Source organism: Coloeus monedula (assembly GCF_965178545.1).
Source record: "Coloeus monedula genome assembly, chromosome: 2".
Classification (NCBI taxonomy): Eukaryota; Metazoa; Chordata; class Aves; order Passeriformes; family Corvidae; genus Coloeus; species Coloeus monedula.
Window position 1 is genome coordinate 74848595 of NC_138782.1, and position 14087 is coordinate 74862681.

The 14087-nt window shown below is 37.9% G+C and overlaps 1 protein-coding gene across 1 annotated transcript in view; it reads left to right on the forward strand.

Moving 5' to 3' along the window:
* PDSS2 (decaprenyl diphosphate synthase subunit 2) overlaps nt 1-14087 on the forward strand; it is a 118576-nt gene that overhangs the window by 61980 nt on the left and 42509 nt on the right. The window contains exon 3 of the mRNA XM_082277026.1: nt 11073-11271. Coding sequence (XP_082133152.1) covers nt 11073-11271 — 199 coding nt within the window. The remainder of the gene's footprint in view (nt 1-11072; nt 11272-14087) is intronic.

The following is a 14087-nucleotide window of genomic DNA, read 5'->3' on the forward strand; positions in this document are numbered from 1 at the left end:
TGCCACCTTGTTAGGGTAAGTGGTTTTGTCAGTAATAAAACTAACTGTGCAAAGGGGAGATAGTAGGATGACCTTTTTGCAAAATATTGTTGTTAACTAAATACAGTAAACAAGTTTTTTACCAGAGTACCTGTTCAGTTCTCATAAGACTGGCATTGCCTGGAATTAATGGAATTCTTTTTAATTTTGTAAGCATTTTTTCTAAGACCCTATTAAGTAAAACCTGCTTTGTATCTTTCAAACAATTTCAAAACACAGATAAAATTTGTTGGTCAATTTAACTAGGAAGATTTTGTGAGTGGGTTGTCAAACTGGAGATGTGCTGTTAACATTGGTCTGTGTTCTTTAGCTGCTGACTAAGCATTCACTGAAGATGCAAGAAGTCCAGGTTTGGCTTTCTTGACAATTTGAAAGGATGCAAAAGTACTCCTCTGTCTGAATTTTCAGTAAATTTCTCTAAATACAGGGATATAGGACATCTAGGTCAGGAATGCACGAGTTTGTAATGTTGTTTCCCTCCTAGTAAGTTACTTAGCCAAGCAGGATCTGGAGTCCAGGTGTCCCACCTTTCTCTCCTGGAGACTGACTTTTTTCACTCTTTGCCATCTGGCGGAATGAATAATTCAAGGTTTTGTGTGATGGCAGCATAACTCAGCAGGAGTGGCTGAGGAAGGAGGTGTGAGGATGCCCAGGCCATGAGAGCTGGGTGGCTGCCTGATGGGAGACCCAGATTTCCAAGTGATGCACTGCATGCCTCAAAAGAGGAGCTTGGACCCAAAAGACAATTCTCTGTAGTCATGTTGTCAGGTGGCACATCCAGTACTTAAGTTCTTCCTCTCTTTCACAATTTTATGACTTCCAAATGCTGGCTGTCACTTGGAGTTTGGGGGACATTGGCATGTTTTTGAGCGATAAACATATCTTTGCTTGTGCTGACAAATTTTCACTTTTGCCTCGTTACATCTTTTCACCCCCATACCATCTATAAACACAAAAAGGCAGGAAAATACATGTCTCCAACAGTAATTTTCTAACTGGAAGCCAGCATACGCAGCTGAGTAGAAAGGTATTTTAAATCATCTTATAGGTGTTTTCTCAGAGATGACATTCTAGTTACTTGAGACAACTGTTTTTTCCACCTGCTGTGAAGGATGAGTTGCCTTTTGGTCACTTAAATATTTCCTCGTTGTTAAAGCAGCAGATTGAAAAGCAGATGAGAAAGTTCAAAGCCAAGGCTGAAAGTTCAGTTTCAACTTTTAGTTTTCTGACTTTTGTCACTTTGTGTCACAACCTAACTGTTGTTTTCACTTAGCGTTATTAATTAAGTAGTACCGAGTTTACCCATTTAAAATCGGTTATCTTTCTTCACAGCAAATGACAGTGAATTTCATTCCTTTTGGTATCCTGTGTTAGATAATAGTTGAGAGAATAATAGATTCCAGGGACCTTTGATCTACCATTACTGTAAAATAAAAATAAAACTTAATATTTTTTTCCCACTGACTGTAATGATTTTAACCTTGTGTACTAATTTGAATGGGCTTGTGGGGGCAGAGTCTTAAATGAGACACAAATGAAGGAAAAATTGCTAATGCTGCCACTGTATATCTAATGAGCACTGTGTAATAAACCATAACCTCTTCAACATTTCTGTGGAAAATGGTGTGATTATTTTGGATGGCTGGCCCTCTGCATACGGCTCATTACCATCTGGCATAATGTGTATTGATATAGCCTGTAATTGTCAACTCTTATTTGACATGCTGCCTTTAATAAATGTGACTTGCATGGCTAGAACCTCCAAATGGTTATACAGAAAACTGTAATTCAATAAAATATGTATACTTACGTAAAATACACACCCTTATATCCATAAAATAATTTTGTAGGTCTCTCTTTTCCTTTATTTCCTGTTCTTTGTGGGAATACTTGTATGTATTCCCAGGTTAGTACTGCATTACCAGTATGGATACCTAAATATGTGAAGACAGGAATGAATCTTAAATGCAGCTTGTTTCCTCTTGCAGAACTTGCTTCAAATACATTTTGAAATATTTATTTTCTGTGCACTGTAAGACAGAATTAATATACCTGCTGTAATAGAATGGGTTCGCTGCCTGATGGTGGCTGTGTGTGTTCCTGTGCTAGGAATGGGAGGTAACTCTCATGGACCAAATGGCTCTGGTTTTGATGTTTCTCCTGATGAAGGTGGCTGAAATAAATGCATTTGTAAATCTCAGTGCTGAAATATTTATACCTCCTTAAAAGTAAATGGGCTTCTGGCCAATGGTAAGTTTTCAGATACAAGGACCAATGTATGCTGCCAAATCTAGGCATCTTTTGTTTATTATCTGAAAAGTTTCCTTTCCTTGCCTTTACTGTTCATTAATACATGAATAACTAAGAGATATCATTCTGGTAGTCAGATAGATTTTCCCCAACTGTAATCAATTTTAGTATTTGTGCAATGGGTGTTCATCAGGTGTTACCTTCAATTGCACCGTAGATGGAGAGTCCATTGTTGCTCTTTGTAAGGGATTTTGGAAAGTGCCTTCCCTTTTTTCTTTTTGGATTTCCTTAGGTTCAGGCTACTGGATCTTATTTTATGTTTGCTTGATAATCAGTATGTTCTCTTGAATTTGTTGTCTGTAGTGTACATACTTAACCTTTTTTAAAATGTCTGTGACCAAATCTACTGATCCAATATCAGCCTTCTCCGTGCATGAAATAGCGTTTGTTCCTCACTTCATCTGTTTGCTTTGCTTTGATTGTTAGTATGACTCTTTTCAACATTTTTGTCCTTTCTCAAATTCTTCTTGACTGAAGTTTTCAAGTAATAGTTTTTAGTGGTATCAGAAACTCAGGGTTGACAGAAACACTACTTTTGCTAATATTCTTCCCTTAAGTCATCTGTGGATCCTACTGCACTCTGACCACAGTTGCATTCTGTATCTTAGCTGATTATCTTGGATGACCTGTTCCTTTACCCTCCTTCCACCCTTTTCCAAACTTTGGGTGCTTGTTTCTTGAAAGAGTCTCTAGTCCTGTATATATTTGGTGTGCGTTGAGATCTTTTGATTGACCTTTTTTTTTGCATTGCGTATTTTAACTTGAGTAAAGCATATTGAACCAGCTCAGTTGACTTTGTATTGAGTACTGTTCATTCTCTTTGCTGTTTATTAGCTGTGTTATTCCTTTTCTGTTGCCTTCTCTCCTGAGTGTAAGTTCTCTGGACCTGCTAACTGTAAAATCTTACCCACTGCTGCTGTTCATGAGCATTATTCGCTTGTGGGCTAAGAAATATAAACACCTGCTTGTGTAAATGCGTTGCTTAAAATATAACAGGCTTTCTAAAGTGCCTTGCCTTTATGTGGTTTTGTTTCTGCCTAACCTTACATAATGGACCAATGCGGTTCTTAAAGTTGTTCTTAGGTTTGAAGTTTTTTTAGTATATCCTTTTTTAAACTGCCTTTGCTCAGTTCCCTGTCCATCTCTGTATTTTCTCATCCAGTCCTTTATCAATTTTCTTCCTTGCCTAGTTTCTCTGGTTTGTATTTGGTCCTATCAGTTTTTCAGTTTGTCTAAGCTATATAGGGAAGGACTTACAGCTGATTTGGCTTTGTCTAAATCACAGGTTTTTTGTTTTGTTTTGTTTTTAATCAGCTTAGTATTTTTAATTGGGGATTTGTGGCTTTTTGGTCATATAGTGAAATATTCATAAGAAGTTTCTGAAAAGTATTCAAATTTTTCTTTTTAATTTATCTGACTTAATCAGCTTGTTTTACCATTGAAAATATTGCTCATGTATAATATATGCCTGTGAATATTATCTGTTGTATTTATAAAGAATGTTTGTGTATTGGTTTGGAGTATATTGTTTTCATATAACAAATGTATTGAACTCATGTTCACTTTTCCCTAATTTTTCTGATATGAGGTCTTTGTAGCAAATTGAATCTTTAATATAGAGAATTCAAGTTAAATGCAACATTTCTTGAGCCAGCAGAATTCCTTTCAGAAATTCAACCTAGTGTCAATACATTGCCAATATACCTACCTATTGCTGATATACATTATTGCATGAGCATACTGAACACTGAATATCTGCATCATTATGTACAAAATGAGAGAAGTAGATCTTTGAAGAAGTAAACATCTTAGCTCGTGCTATTCCTTGATGAAGTACTTAATGTGGTCTACATAGCTGTTCATATAGTCTATAGCAGATACCAAATGGAATTTCAACTTGGCTTTTATTAGAAGTTTAAATCTTGATAATTGCCTTATAAAACCAAAATATTGCATTTGACAGCTTTACTTCATTTTGGAAATGTGAATCTTCCCATAGGGATAACCAGTGATTTTAAAATGTGATTATGATATGTGATTTTATAAATTTGACAATATGCTTATAAATTAGGAGCTCTACATTTTATTACTGATTTTTGGCATCAGTGTTCAAGTAATCCAAGAAATCTTTTTCCAGATAACTTACTAATTTTTTCTTTCTGTCTTCAGGTGAATGCTCATGTTTTTTCCTTTGGTTTGATCAGTTAGGTTAAGCTAGCCATCCTTCCTTTAGAAAATAAAAAAGCCATAAAACCTAAGCTGTAAAGCTATTTTTTTAAACAATACTTATGTAAGTACTGGCTCATGTCTCGAGTCTGTTTCTTCTCTAGCAGTGTAGGAAGGATCTCTGAGAACCGGAAAAGTATTTGATATCTCCCTTTTTAACAGTTTCTAGTGCTTGTGAAATCTGAAATAAGATAAAAAGCTATTTAAGTTTCTCATATCCGGGTTTGTGGGGATTAAAAAACATACGTAGGCCTGCCACCACTCCTCACTGTTCTTTTAATACCTGTCTCTTGCAGAATGTCCTTTGTATTCTTCTTGCTAATAAAGTCCCAACATGACAAGATTGGTCTTTACAGCGAGTGTATCTGGATTCTTACCATGTCTGCCCAGCCCGCCTGCTCCTCATTGTTCACACAGCTGCATTGTCACTGGTTTCTGGATCTTACAGTAGCTAGGTACCTCTTACTGAGCAGGTTTCCTCTTGGTATTCCCTTCTTTATTGGTCCCAGCCTCGTGCCTGCCTCTGGGAACTGGAAAGCATCAGTTTGACTTAGTGATTCTGGTGGTATTTTCCTTCTGGCTTTTCAGATTAACACTTTTTCCTTTTAAACTGAGTTTGAGGTAGTGATCCTAACCAGGTCTTTGTCTAGATTCTCTCACCTGTTTTCCATAATTGATGCTTTTGTTTCTGAACTGGCATTATTAATCTTCTTTAGGCTGTGTGACTTGAAAGGGGAATTGCTGTGATGAGGCCATCCAACCCAAGAAAAATGTGGTATAGGTTGTGATCACTGTTCTTTGGCCACTGATGCTGATTATAGGAATAAGCCAGACACAAGTTCACCAGTTAGGGCTTCGTTTTGCTGGGGATGATGGTGCAGATGTGGATTCTTGCAATCTGGTACAGGTAGCTGGCTCCCAGGCTCGAGGGCTCCTGGTGGTGGCCATGTTGGCACATTAGTGGCACTAGTTGGAAACTGATAAAAGTTGGTTCACTTGCATGTTGCATCTGGAGTACAAAGTGGGAATTGGTTGTTCTGCGATAGACCTAACAATGAAACCAAGACCTGCAAAAACTCTTCTTTGTAATTCCTGCGCTAAGGAAGGGAACAGGACCTTGACTTCAAGTCAGGCTTCTCTTTCTCCACTTCCAGCCACCTACAATTCTTAGGGAAACTGGCTTGCCAAGTTCAAGTGAATGTCTACCCACTAGAAATCAGAAAACATTTTCAAATCCTATAATGGGCTGAGGGAAGATCTTACTAAGACAAAATTTGCAAAAGAACCTAAGCAATAATCAGTGGTGGGGGTGACAGTGAAAATGTAAGGTCTTTCCAAAAATAAATAAAGAAAAATACATGAAGGAGTATTGGTAGAAATTTTGCTTCCAATACTTTGTGATACTAGGAAGGGAAGGAGATGAAAGAGGTAGGATATGTAGACAGTTTAGATGGGTTGTTAGGAATGCAATTAAACAGCATACTCAACAAACTTCATGGAACTGATGCCTTTCAACTTGATTTATCCCTCAGGTGGAAGACACTCCTGCAGTAGTTTAGTGACCAGGATAGAAGGAACCATGGAAGTCTTGGTCTCTAACCTTGTTAAAGGATAGGAGTGGGTAGATGTTTTCTGCTGGAAAACAGACACATGAGCCATGGTACTGCAGTGAATATTTGGTGCTCTGCTCAAATCTGCTGCTTTACCCTGAAGATTTTTCCTGTTAGTGAAATCACGGCATCTGCCATACATGTTGACTGGCTTAAACACCTGCCTCCCTGCCATTTAATTTCTTATGAAAGAGAGTATACACAGAAGATGGGAATGAGACTTTCCATCACTATGATGCTATTTGTTACTCACTAGGCTTTGTTCCTCTAATCATGGTTTATTAACCATGGCATTGACTTTGACAGGTGAATGGAAAAAAGAGCTGTAAAAATCACTGCCCTTCCTTGCTGTGTAACTAAGTGGGCTATCTTGGTGCAGCACCCCACTAGTACCCAGAGCATACGAGATCAACTTGAATGTAGTTTAAGCACCTTCTTGTCTTAATAGAATTTTTCTTTCTGTTCACTGTTCACAAAAAAATGTAAAATCAGATACCAAGTGCTGCCCAAATACATTGTCAGTGCCTGAGATAATTACTTTAATTCTTTAGTTAATGCTTTTTCATGTGTAATTTTCCATTAAAGAGCTACTTCTTTTTATTTCAGATTCATAGGTGTGTGTATATATAGATTATTATAGTTGTCACTGAAATGGAATTGATGCTGGTATTTTTTAAATTTTTTTTTTTAATGCTGAATGTAAGGCTTTTCATCCAAATTAATCCTTTTTGTATTGAAGGGAAACTATTGAATTGACAATCACAAAGAAGATGTTCAAATCTTGGGTGTGTACTGTTAGTCACTTTAATACAAAGCTTCAATGATAAGAGTTCTTCAAGATTTATCTATCACTTTCATTATCTTTGTTCATAGTAGTTGCTTCAAAAATTTTCAAATATGGTTTTTAATGGCTAATTTAAGTCTTTGGCCCATTTCTGTGAAATATCATGCCTGAGAATGACATTTTTAATTATTAAATGTTTCTTTGCATAACCTGTCATCCCTTGAGAAGCCCAGTGTAGTTCTGATGGTTAGCTGATAATGAAAGGTAAACTAACTCAAGTTCTCTTGCTGTTACTGAGAACTTGAATTTCCATCACAAATACTGCTGAGGAGTATTTAAGCTGAAGTGCTCTTTTGTTCACAGCAATACAACTGTACTATTCAATATGTCTCTTTTATCATATGTTTTACAGAATCCTATTATTTCTTCCTAGAGTAGGACTTGAAATTAGGAACTGAAGTCACTTGTAAGAGCTCTTGAAGCAATGGTACTGGCTTCTTGAAGGCTGCTCAGAAGTTTATCAAAGTTCACCAAAACATACTTAAATGTCAGTGATCTGTGTGCTTTCATTGCAGGATGGGAGCAAAGGGAGGGAATAGAAATTGCACTTTTTTTACTTGTTGCAGGATCTAATTGTCCATAAAACTAAATTTTTGTTTTCCTAGTATTTTCCTGCAAGCTGCTGTTTCACAGTCCTAGTGTCAGTGTAACTTCGATGGATGTTGCTGAAGAGCTTTTTAATTGCTCATAGTTAGTTTTTCCTTTGTGTTTCCAGGATGACATTTACAGCCTGAGGATCTCATAATCTAAGGGATACTTTATAGCAAGCATTTAACAGAGGTTTAGGTTAGGAGCACTGGTACTGAAAGTGCAGGAACAAGGAGTCAGAAGCAAGTGTTAAAACCACAGCAGCCAGTTAGGTTGTGACCCGTCAAAACTTCTTAGTAAGGTGCCCCAGGTATTGTGCAAGCCCCTGTACCATTGTCTTTGAAACAACCATTTCTTCATGTAATTGTGCATGTGCTTGTGGGTTGATTTTTGTAAAGGGAGAAAGAATAGGTGGTTATGGCATGTGTGGAGACCAAAACAGTATAATTTCTTGAAATGTGATGCCTATAAGTGGAGTCTGGTGCATTTGGTGGTGTTTTGCAGGGAGTTCTTGCGTCAGAGGTGAAAGGCATGGAAGTGTGATAGCATTTGGTGAAAAAGCTTTCCTAGTACTTAGCCCACTTCCATTTAGGAACTTCGTGTGTTTAGAAATATTGGCTGTTTTCTCAGTACTACCTTGTGCTGAGGTAAGTACAGGTAATTCTTGTGGTAACCACTTCTTTGTTTTGTGACTGTGGGCTCTGGAGTGAAAACAGGATGGAAGCAGTCAGAGTTTATCATCCCTTTGCCCTGTTTCAAAGTCCAGTGTTGCTTAAACATTATTTTTTATGTTGGGATTGGCTGCTTTCAAATACGAAATTACTTAATCACAGAATTGTACTCCAGATGGAGAAAGCTGTGTATAGTCTTTCTTCAGCCATTTAGCAGCAACTTCATAACAGCAGTGTTTATTTGTTGGATGCTGGTCTTTACAAAGTCATGTCAAGGATCCTCCTGTATCAGCGGCACTGTGGACTTGTGATTGTGCCTGGGTATTATAGAGATTATCACAAAAAGCATTACAAAATGTGTTGTCTGGGATTTCTGCAATAGCACTGATTCTTGTATTTTTAGTCTGCTAGGGAGAGAGAGTGGAAGAGCAGTATGTAAGATCAGAATTAGGCTTAGATTATCTGCCTAATATGGCTCTTGTTAGCGCAAATAATACAAATACCATTTGAAGAACAAACGGATTATAGAAAAAGAAATGAAAACATCCAGATCCTGAGCATTTGGAAAGCATGACACTGATGTATTTGTGTAACCTTTTCATGAAGAGCGATGCTGAAATCAAAGAGGGGATTTTGATTTCCTTCATTAAAAGCTTATTAAATGAGGAAAGAGGACAGTCGTTGTTTTGCTTCAATAGTTGGGGGTCACAGAGGCGGGCCTGGTCTCCTCAGGATATTAATGCCTGCTTTCAGCTGGGGGAAATGAGCCGTCGCCTGAGTTAGCTGCAGCTTTGTGTGCTCGTCACTAGGGATCCCCATATGTCCTGGGATCTGCGGCAGTCGGAAATGGCAGAGCTCGGCAGCAGGGAGCAGAGGGCTCTCATTGCTATTCATAACAGGTAGCTCAGCTCAATCTGCCCAGAGCAAGTCTGTTTAATGTTGATCAGCTGTCCATCTGATAAACTGAATTGATATGGACATTTCCTCCAAGGGCTGCCCTGACAATGACAGCAGGAGCATCGGGATGTCTTGTTAGTCTTTTTCTCTGAGCTTGAAAATTTATTAACCCTTTGTTAGAGCCAAGCCAAGCATGATTACAATAGTGCGACTGGGTTGTGTGAGTTTCTCCATCACCTCTTTGAAAAGCAGCCTCAACCTTCAGATTTCTTAACTACATGGAGAATGACTGTTTTTTGAATTGTTTTTCTTTGCATGGAGCCAACAATTTGTGAATTATAAAGGCAGCTTTTAAATCAGCTTAGGTTTTTTGTGCATGGCAAAATACATCAGGAACCTCTATTTATGCTCTCCCTCCAGCTCATCTGCCTTTTGTGTGCCTGCCCAGGCCGTATGACTGTCCCAGCTCTTCCTTCTTGCTAATTGGCAGTGACCACTGCCCTGAAACAGTTGCTGCTGGGGCTCTTCACAGGTCACATATATTTGGGGCAGAAGGTTACTTTAGATTAATATGGTTTGGGACAGTTGGAACACGTGCACTGTCCAGAGGAAACAGAATTTGCTCAGCACTATGTTAGTACTGAGGCAGAATCTAACCTGAGCATGTACCAGCAGGTGTGTTTGTATGTGAAGGTATGGAGCAGTTTGGTTACTCAATGGATCAGTGCTTGGCCACTTCTGAATAAGTACAGAGAACATAACATGCCTTTGTACTATGTTGTAATTAATTAGAACTTTAAGGCCTTTAGTCATCTGTTTAGTTGAGGGCAGGGATTGCATTTTTGCTCATATGTGAAGTCTCCATGGCATAAAGGGAACTGCTTGAGTCAGAAAAGATGTGAATGTGCTGAAGATTTTGTAAAAATGAGTCCTATGTGTATCCAGTGCTAAAAGGATGCTCCAGTGCATTGCTCTGTTTCCCTCTCCCCTTATTCCTGCTCAGTTATTATGTATGTTCAACACCTCATTGTCGTTCTGAGCTAAGGTGGCATCTCCGGGCTCCTTGGGGGGACAGTCACTGTCGAGGTCTACGGCTGAATTGTGGGAGGAGGCGAGGAGAGGGCTGGGCTAATGACTCTTTTCATGCCTTTTCCAAAACGTTAAAATAGAGAGCAAGCCTCTGTGGAATAACCTCTATGGCGAGGCTCGCACAGGGGTTTGTAACCCCTAAACCCAGAATGCAGCACACTGTGTTGTGAACCTATCCAATAAAACTGGCCTCTTTGCTAGACAGTCCCCTTTGCTGCTTCTGACTAAAACAACCAGTAAAATACCGTTAGTACACAGTTCTAAAATGTTCAGCTGTTTTTCCTCTCCTGCCTGAACCCTTCCCCTTTGGTAGTATTGAGCTGCAAGGTATCCTGTTATTAATTTAACTCTAATTTGAGCGGTCGTTGACTGCAGCATTCTTAGGGTGTTTGGATTGGCTTGCTCAGGACTCCCCTGCTGATATGTCCTTTGTTTCTTTCCATCAGTACTTCCTGCTGGCATTTTCTTCATGTCAATGTCCCCCAAGCTTCTAGTAGACAAAACAAAAAAAGAGAGCACCATGAGGACTATATTGATTATTTTGCTTTATTTTGTGAAAAAATTCAAACAAAGGGCAGCATTCCCTGAAGTGAAACCTGTGGTACCTGCGGCTTGCCTGGAAATACTTAGTGACAATTCTCTGTGTTTAACACCTCCTGGTTGTGGCTTCTAGAAGTACACAGAAGAGCTACATGATAATTAATAAAATACCTGTTTAGTACATGTGGTTGGTTGTTTATTTTCACTAAGAATCTCTGTTCTTCATAGCCTCAAACATAATTGTGCTTTTTCTTTCAGTCAAAGAAGTTTGGCTGAGATTACGGAGCTGATCCATACTGCCTTCCTGGTGCATCGTGGCATAGTAAACATTGGTGAGCTCAAGTCCTGTGATGGCCCACTGAAGGATATGCAGTTTGGGAATAAAATGGCTGTTTTGAGTGGAGATTTTCTTCTAGCAAATGCTTGCGCAAGCCTTGCACAGTTGCAGAATACCAAGGTAAAAAGAAAAAATTCCTCTACTGCCAATGGAAGTAAATATTAGCAAGTCTTTTGAAAGAGAGGCCCTCTAAAAAAATCAGCAGTTATGTATGTATATGTGGAGCATCATTTAAAAATTGTCATACTTAATGTTATAGCTGTAAATTTGACAGGCTGCTGCTGCTGTGAATGTGTTTACCACTCTCCTATAGAATTACTGTGATGCAGTCTTTGGTATAGATTCTGAAGCACTGTAGTAATGGATGGGTGGTTAATTTGGTGAATTTAGAGTATATGCAGTGGCGTCTTCATGACATGTCAGATTACAACACCTCTGGCAAACTGCTGGCTGAAGACATGTTTGGTCTTTTATTTTCTTTTACTTTGTGCTTTGTGAAAGGTTTGCTGTCTTAGATAATTTGGGGGGCAAAAGGCTTTACTGCTTTGTCTCAGGTGACTTTTGCTCTTAATAAAGTTACTTTGTTAGGGATTTGGATGCCCCTGAATATTGGATTGCCCTACTAATGTGGATGTACTGGCTTCTAAAGGACAGCTGCAATCCAACTGCTCAACCAAACTGTTTGAAACTTTACAGGGAGATGTTTTTAATGAGAAACAAGTTGTATATATGTATTACCTTAGAAAGTGAGACTGATGGAGATATTAAGAGATAATGTCTCTAGACAGTTCTTCTTTTCACCCAATAGGATCAGCTACACAAAATCATTCTTGACTGGCATTTATCTAGCTTGTTCTTAAAACCTCCCGTGAAGGAGAGAGGTTCCTGGGCATCCCTGTGCCAGCCTAGTGTAACACCTAACTGTATGGTGAAAAGCTAAGTGTTCCATTCCAATGGAAACAGGAAACAGTACTTTTTTGCAGAGGTGCTTTTCATACATTTGAAGATTGCTGCCATGTTGTAGCGTAAAATAAATGTTTGTCCTGTGCAATTGTCAATAATCATCATAGTTTTAGTTGTGAGCCTAAGGAGTCTATTTTTAGATCCTTACGCTAAATCTTGTGGTAGTTGAGTATTTCTGTACTCCTTTGATCATGAGTATGACAGTTTCTCTCAGAAGTGGTGTCATTTTCTAACACAGAGCTGAGAATCAAGAGGAGAGAAAGAAAATTAGATGTCAATCTACTGGAATAGTGGGTTAAGCCATTATGGAGCTAACTTGTAGTAAGTATTAGAAAAAAAATTAAATAGTGCATACCACAATCAAAATGGGGTGTAACTGATTTTAGTAATTATCATTGATTTGTATCAGTTCATTTTTTTAAAATACCTTGTAAGTTTCTCAGCACAGACCAAAGGATTTAGCCCTACATCAATTTTCTCTTTCAACATAAGAGGAAACTTTTCTAAAATGTAGCAACTATTACTTTGCATTTAGTACATCATTAAGTATTGCAGCAGGAATGTATAATCCCTGAAGACTTGCCAGGAGACAAGCCTACAGTGAAATGAAGCACAAGTGCAAAGAAATACTTTTTTTTTTAAAGCAATCATTATACTGCATGTTGGAAAATTCTGCCAAAACATTTTAGCACTTTTTTTCATTTTTCTGACATCTAAATACTTTCATAGCTTCTACATACGATAAGTGGGATGCCATTATGGAAACTGATTGACTTAGTAAATTATTCTTTTTCATACGTCTAACCCTACTAGCAAAGTTAGAAAAATTGAAGTACAAGCTATAGAAATCTCTTGACAGGTGCAATGATTTAAACATACTGTATTTATTCTTTTGTAAATGATGAATTTTCAAATCTGGCATCTGTTTTTTAGCAGTGTGAAATAACTGTGACTTTTTTCCTTCATAATGTTTTGTGTTCTTTGATGTAAAAAGTAAAAATCACAGTACTGCTTTTTTTGCTGGCATTTAGCAAATTGGCTAATGAAATGAGCAGCATTTTGCTGTGCATGGCACTGACCATGGTAGCTGTAACCTCCGCAGACATGCATAGCTGTTGTATAGACCAGAATTTAAATTAAAGGGGGTTTTAGCATAACTGAACTCACTGCTACCAAGATAATTTTATTGTGCTGGTAAATTCTTGTCTGAGCTTGTGCAGGATGCATTTATATCTGTGCTTCTCTCGGGGCTGACAATTAGACATGAAATTCTGTAGTCGTAATGAAATGCAGAGCTATTTTATAATTGCCAAGGGTAAAATTAGCGAAGTCAATTATTTTCCCTTAGGCTTTTCCCTGTAGATATTAAAAGGCTGCAAGGTAATTGCCTTAGGTAACACTTTGATTTTTAAATAACATTAAATATTGGAATTGTTGTTGTTAATTCGTAGTAATTTTCCTCTTCTTGCTACTGTTGTAGAATATAACTGTAATGATGTTAACAAGAATCAAGGCTCAGGATTTGCTTTTTTGGGATTTTCTTTTAAACTAGTGCTCATATCTCTCACAAGTTTGCCAGAGTTATGCCAAAGAAGGTTTTGGGGTGGTGTTTTGGGTTTCATAGTTTTTGGTCTCTGAGGTACAAGGACTCTAGATTTCTTGAAATGTCAGTTAGAAAGCCTCCTGTAAGATAAACTCTGCTGTTGTGCTATTACAAAATCATCTCAAATTTTGTTTTTTGAACATATAACAATTCAGAAGAAAGCACTCTCATTTTCTACTTTGTGAAATCATGATACATTAATTATGGATGCAAAGTTGGTATCAACTGAGGTTTTAAGGATTGAAGGGCAGATGCATGTGTATGCTTCATTTTTGTAATCATGGCAAAGTTCTACATCTTTTCAGTTAATAAAAACTGTTGAAAATGAGTACTGTTTTCTTCAAAAACCTATACAGTACAAAGTGTTAGA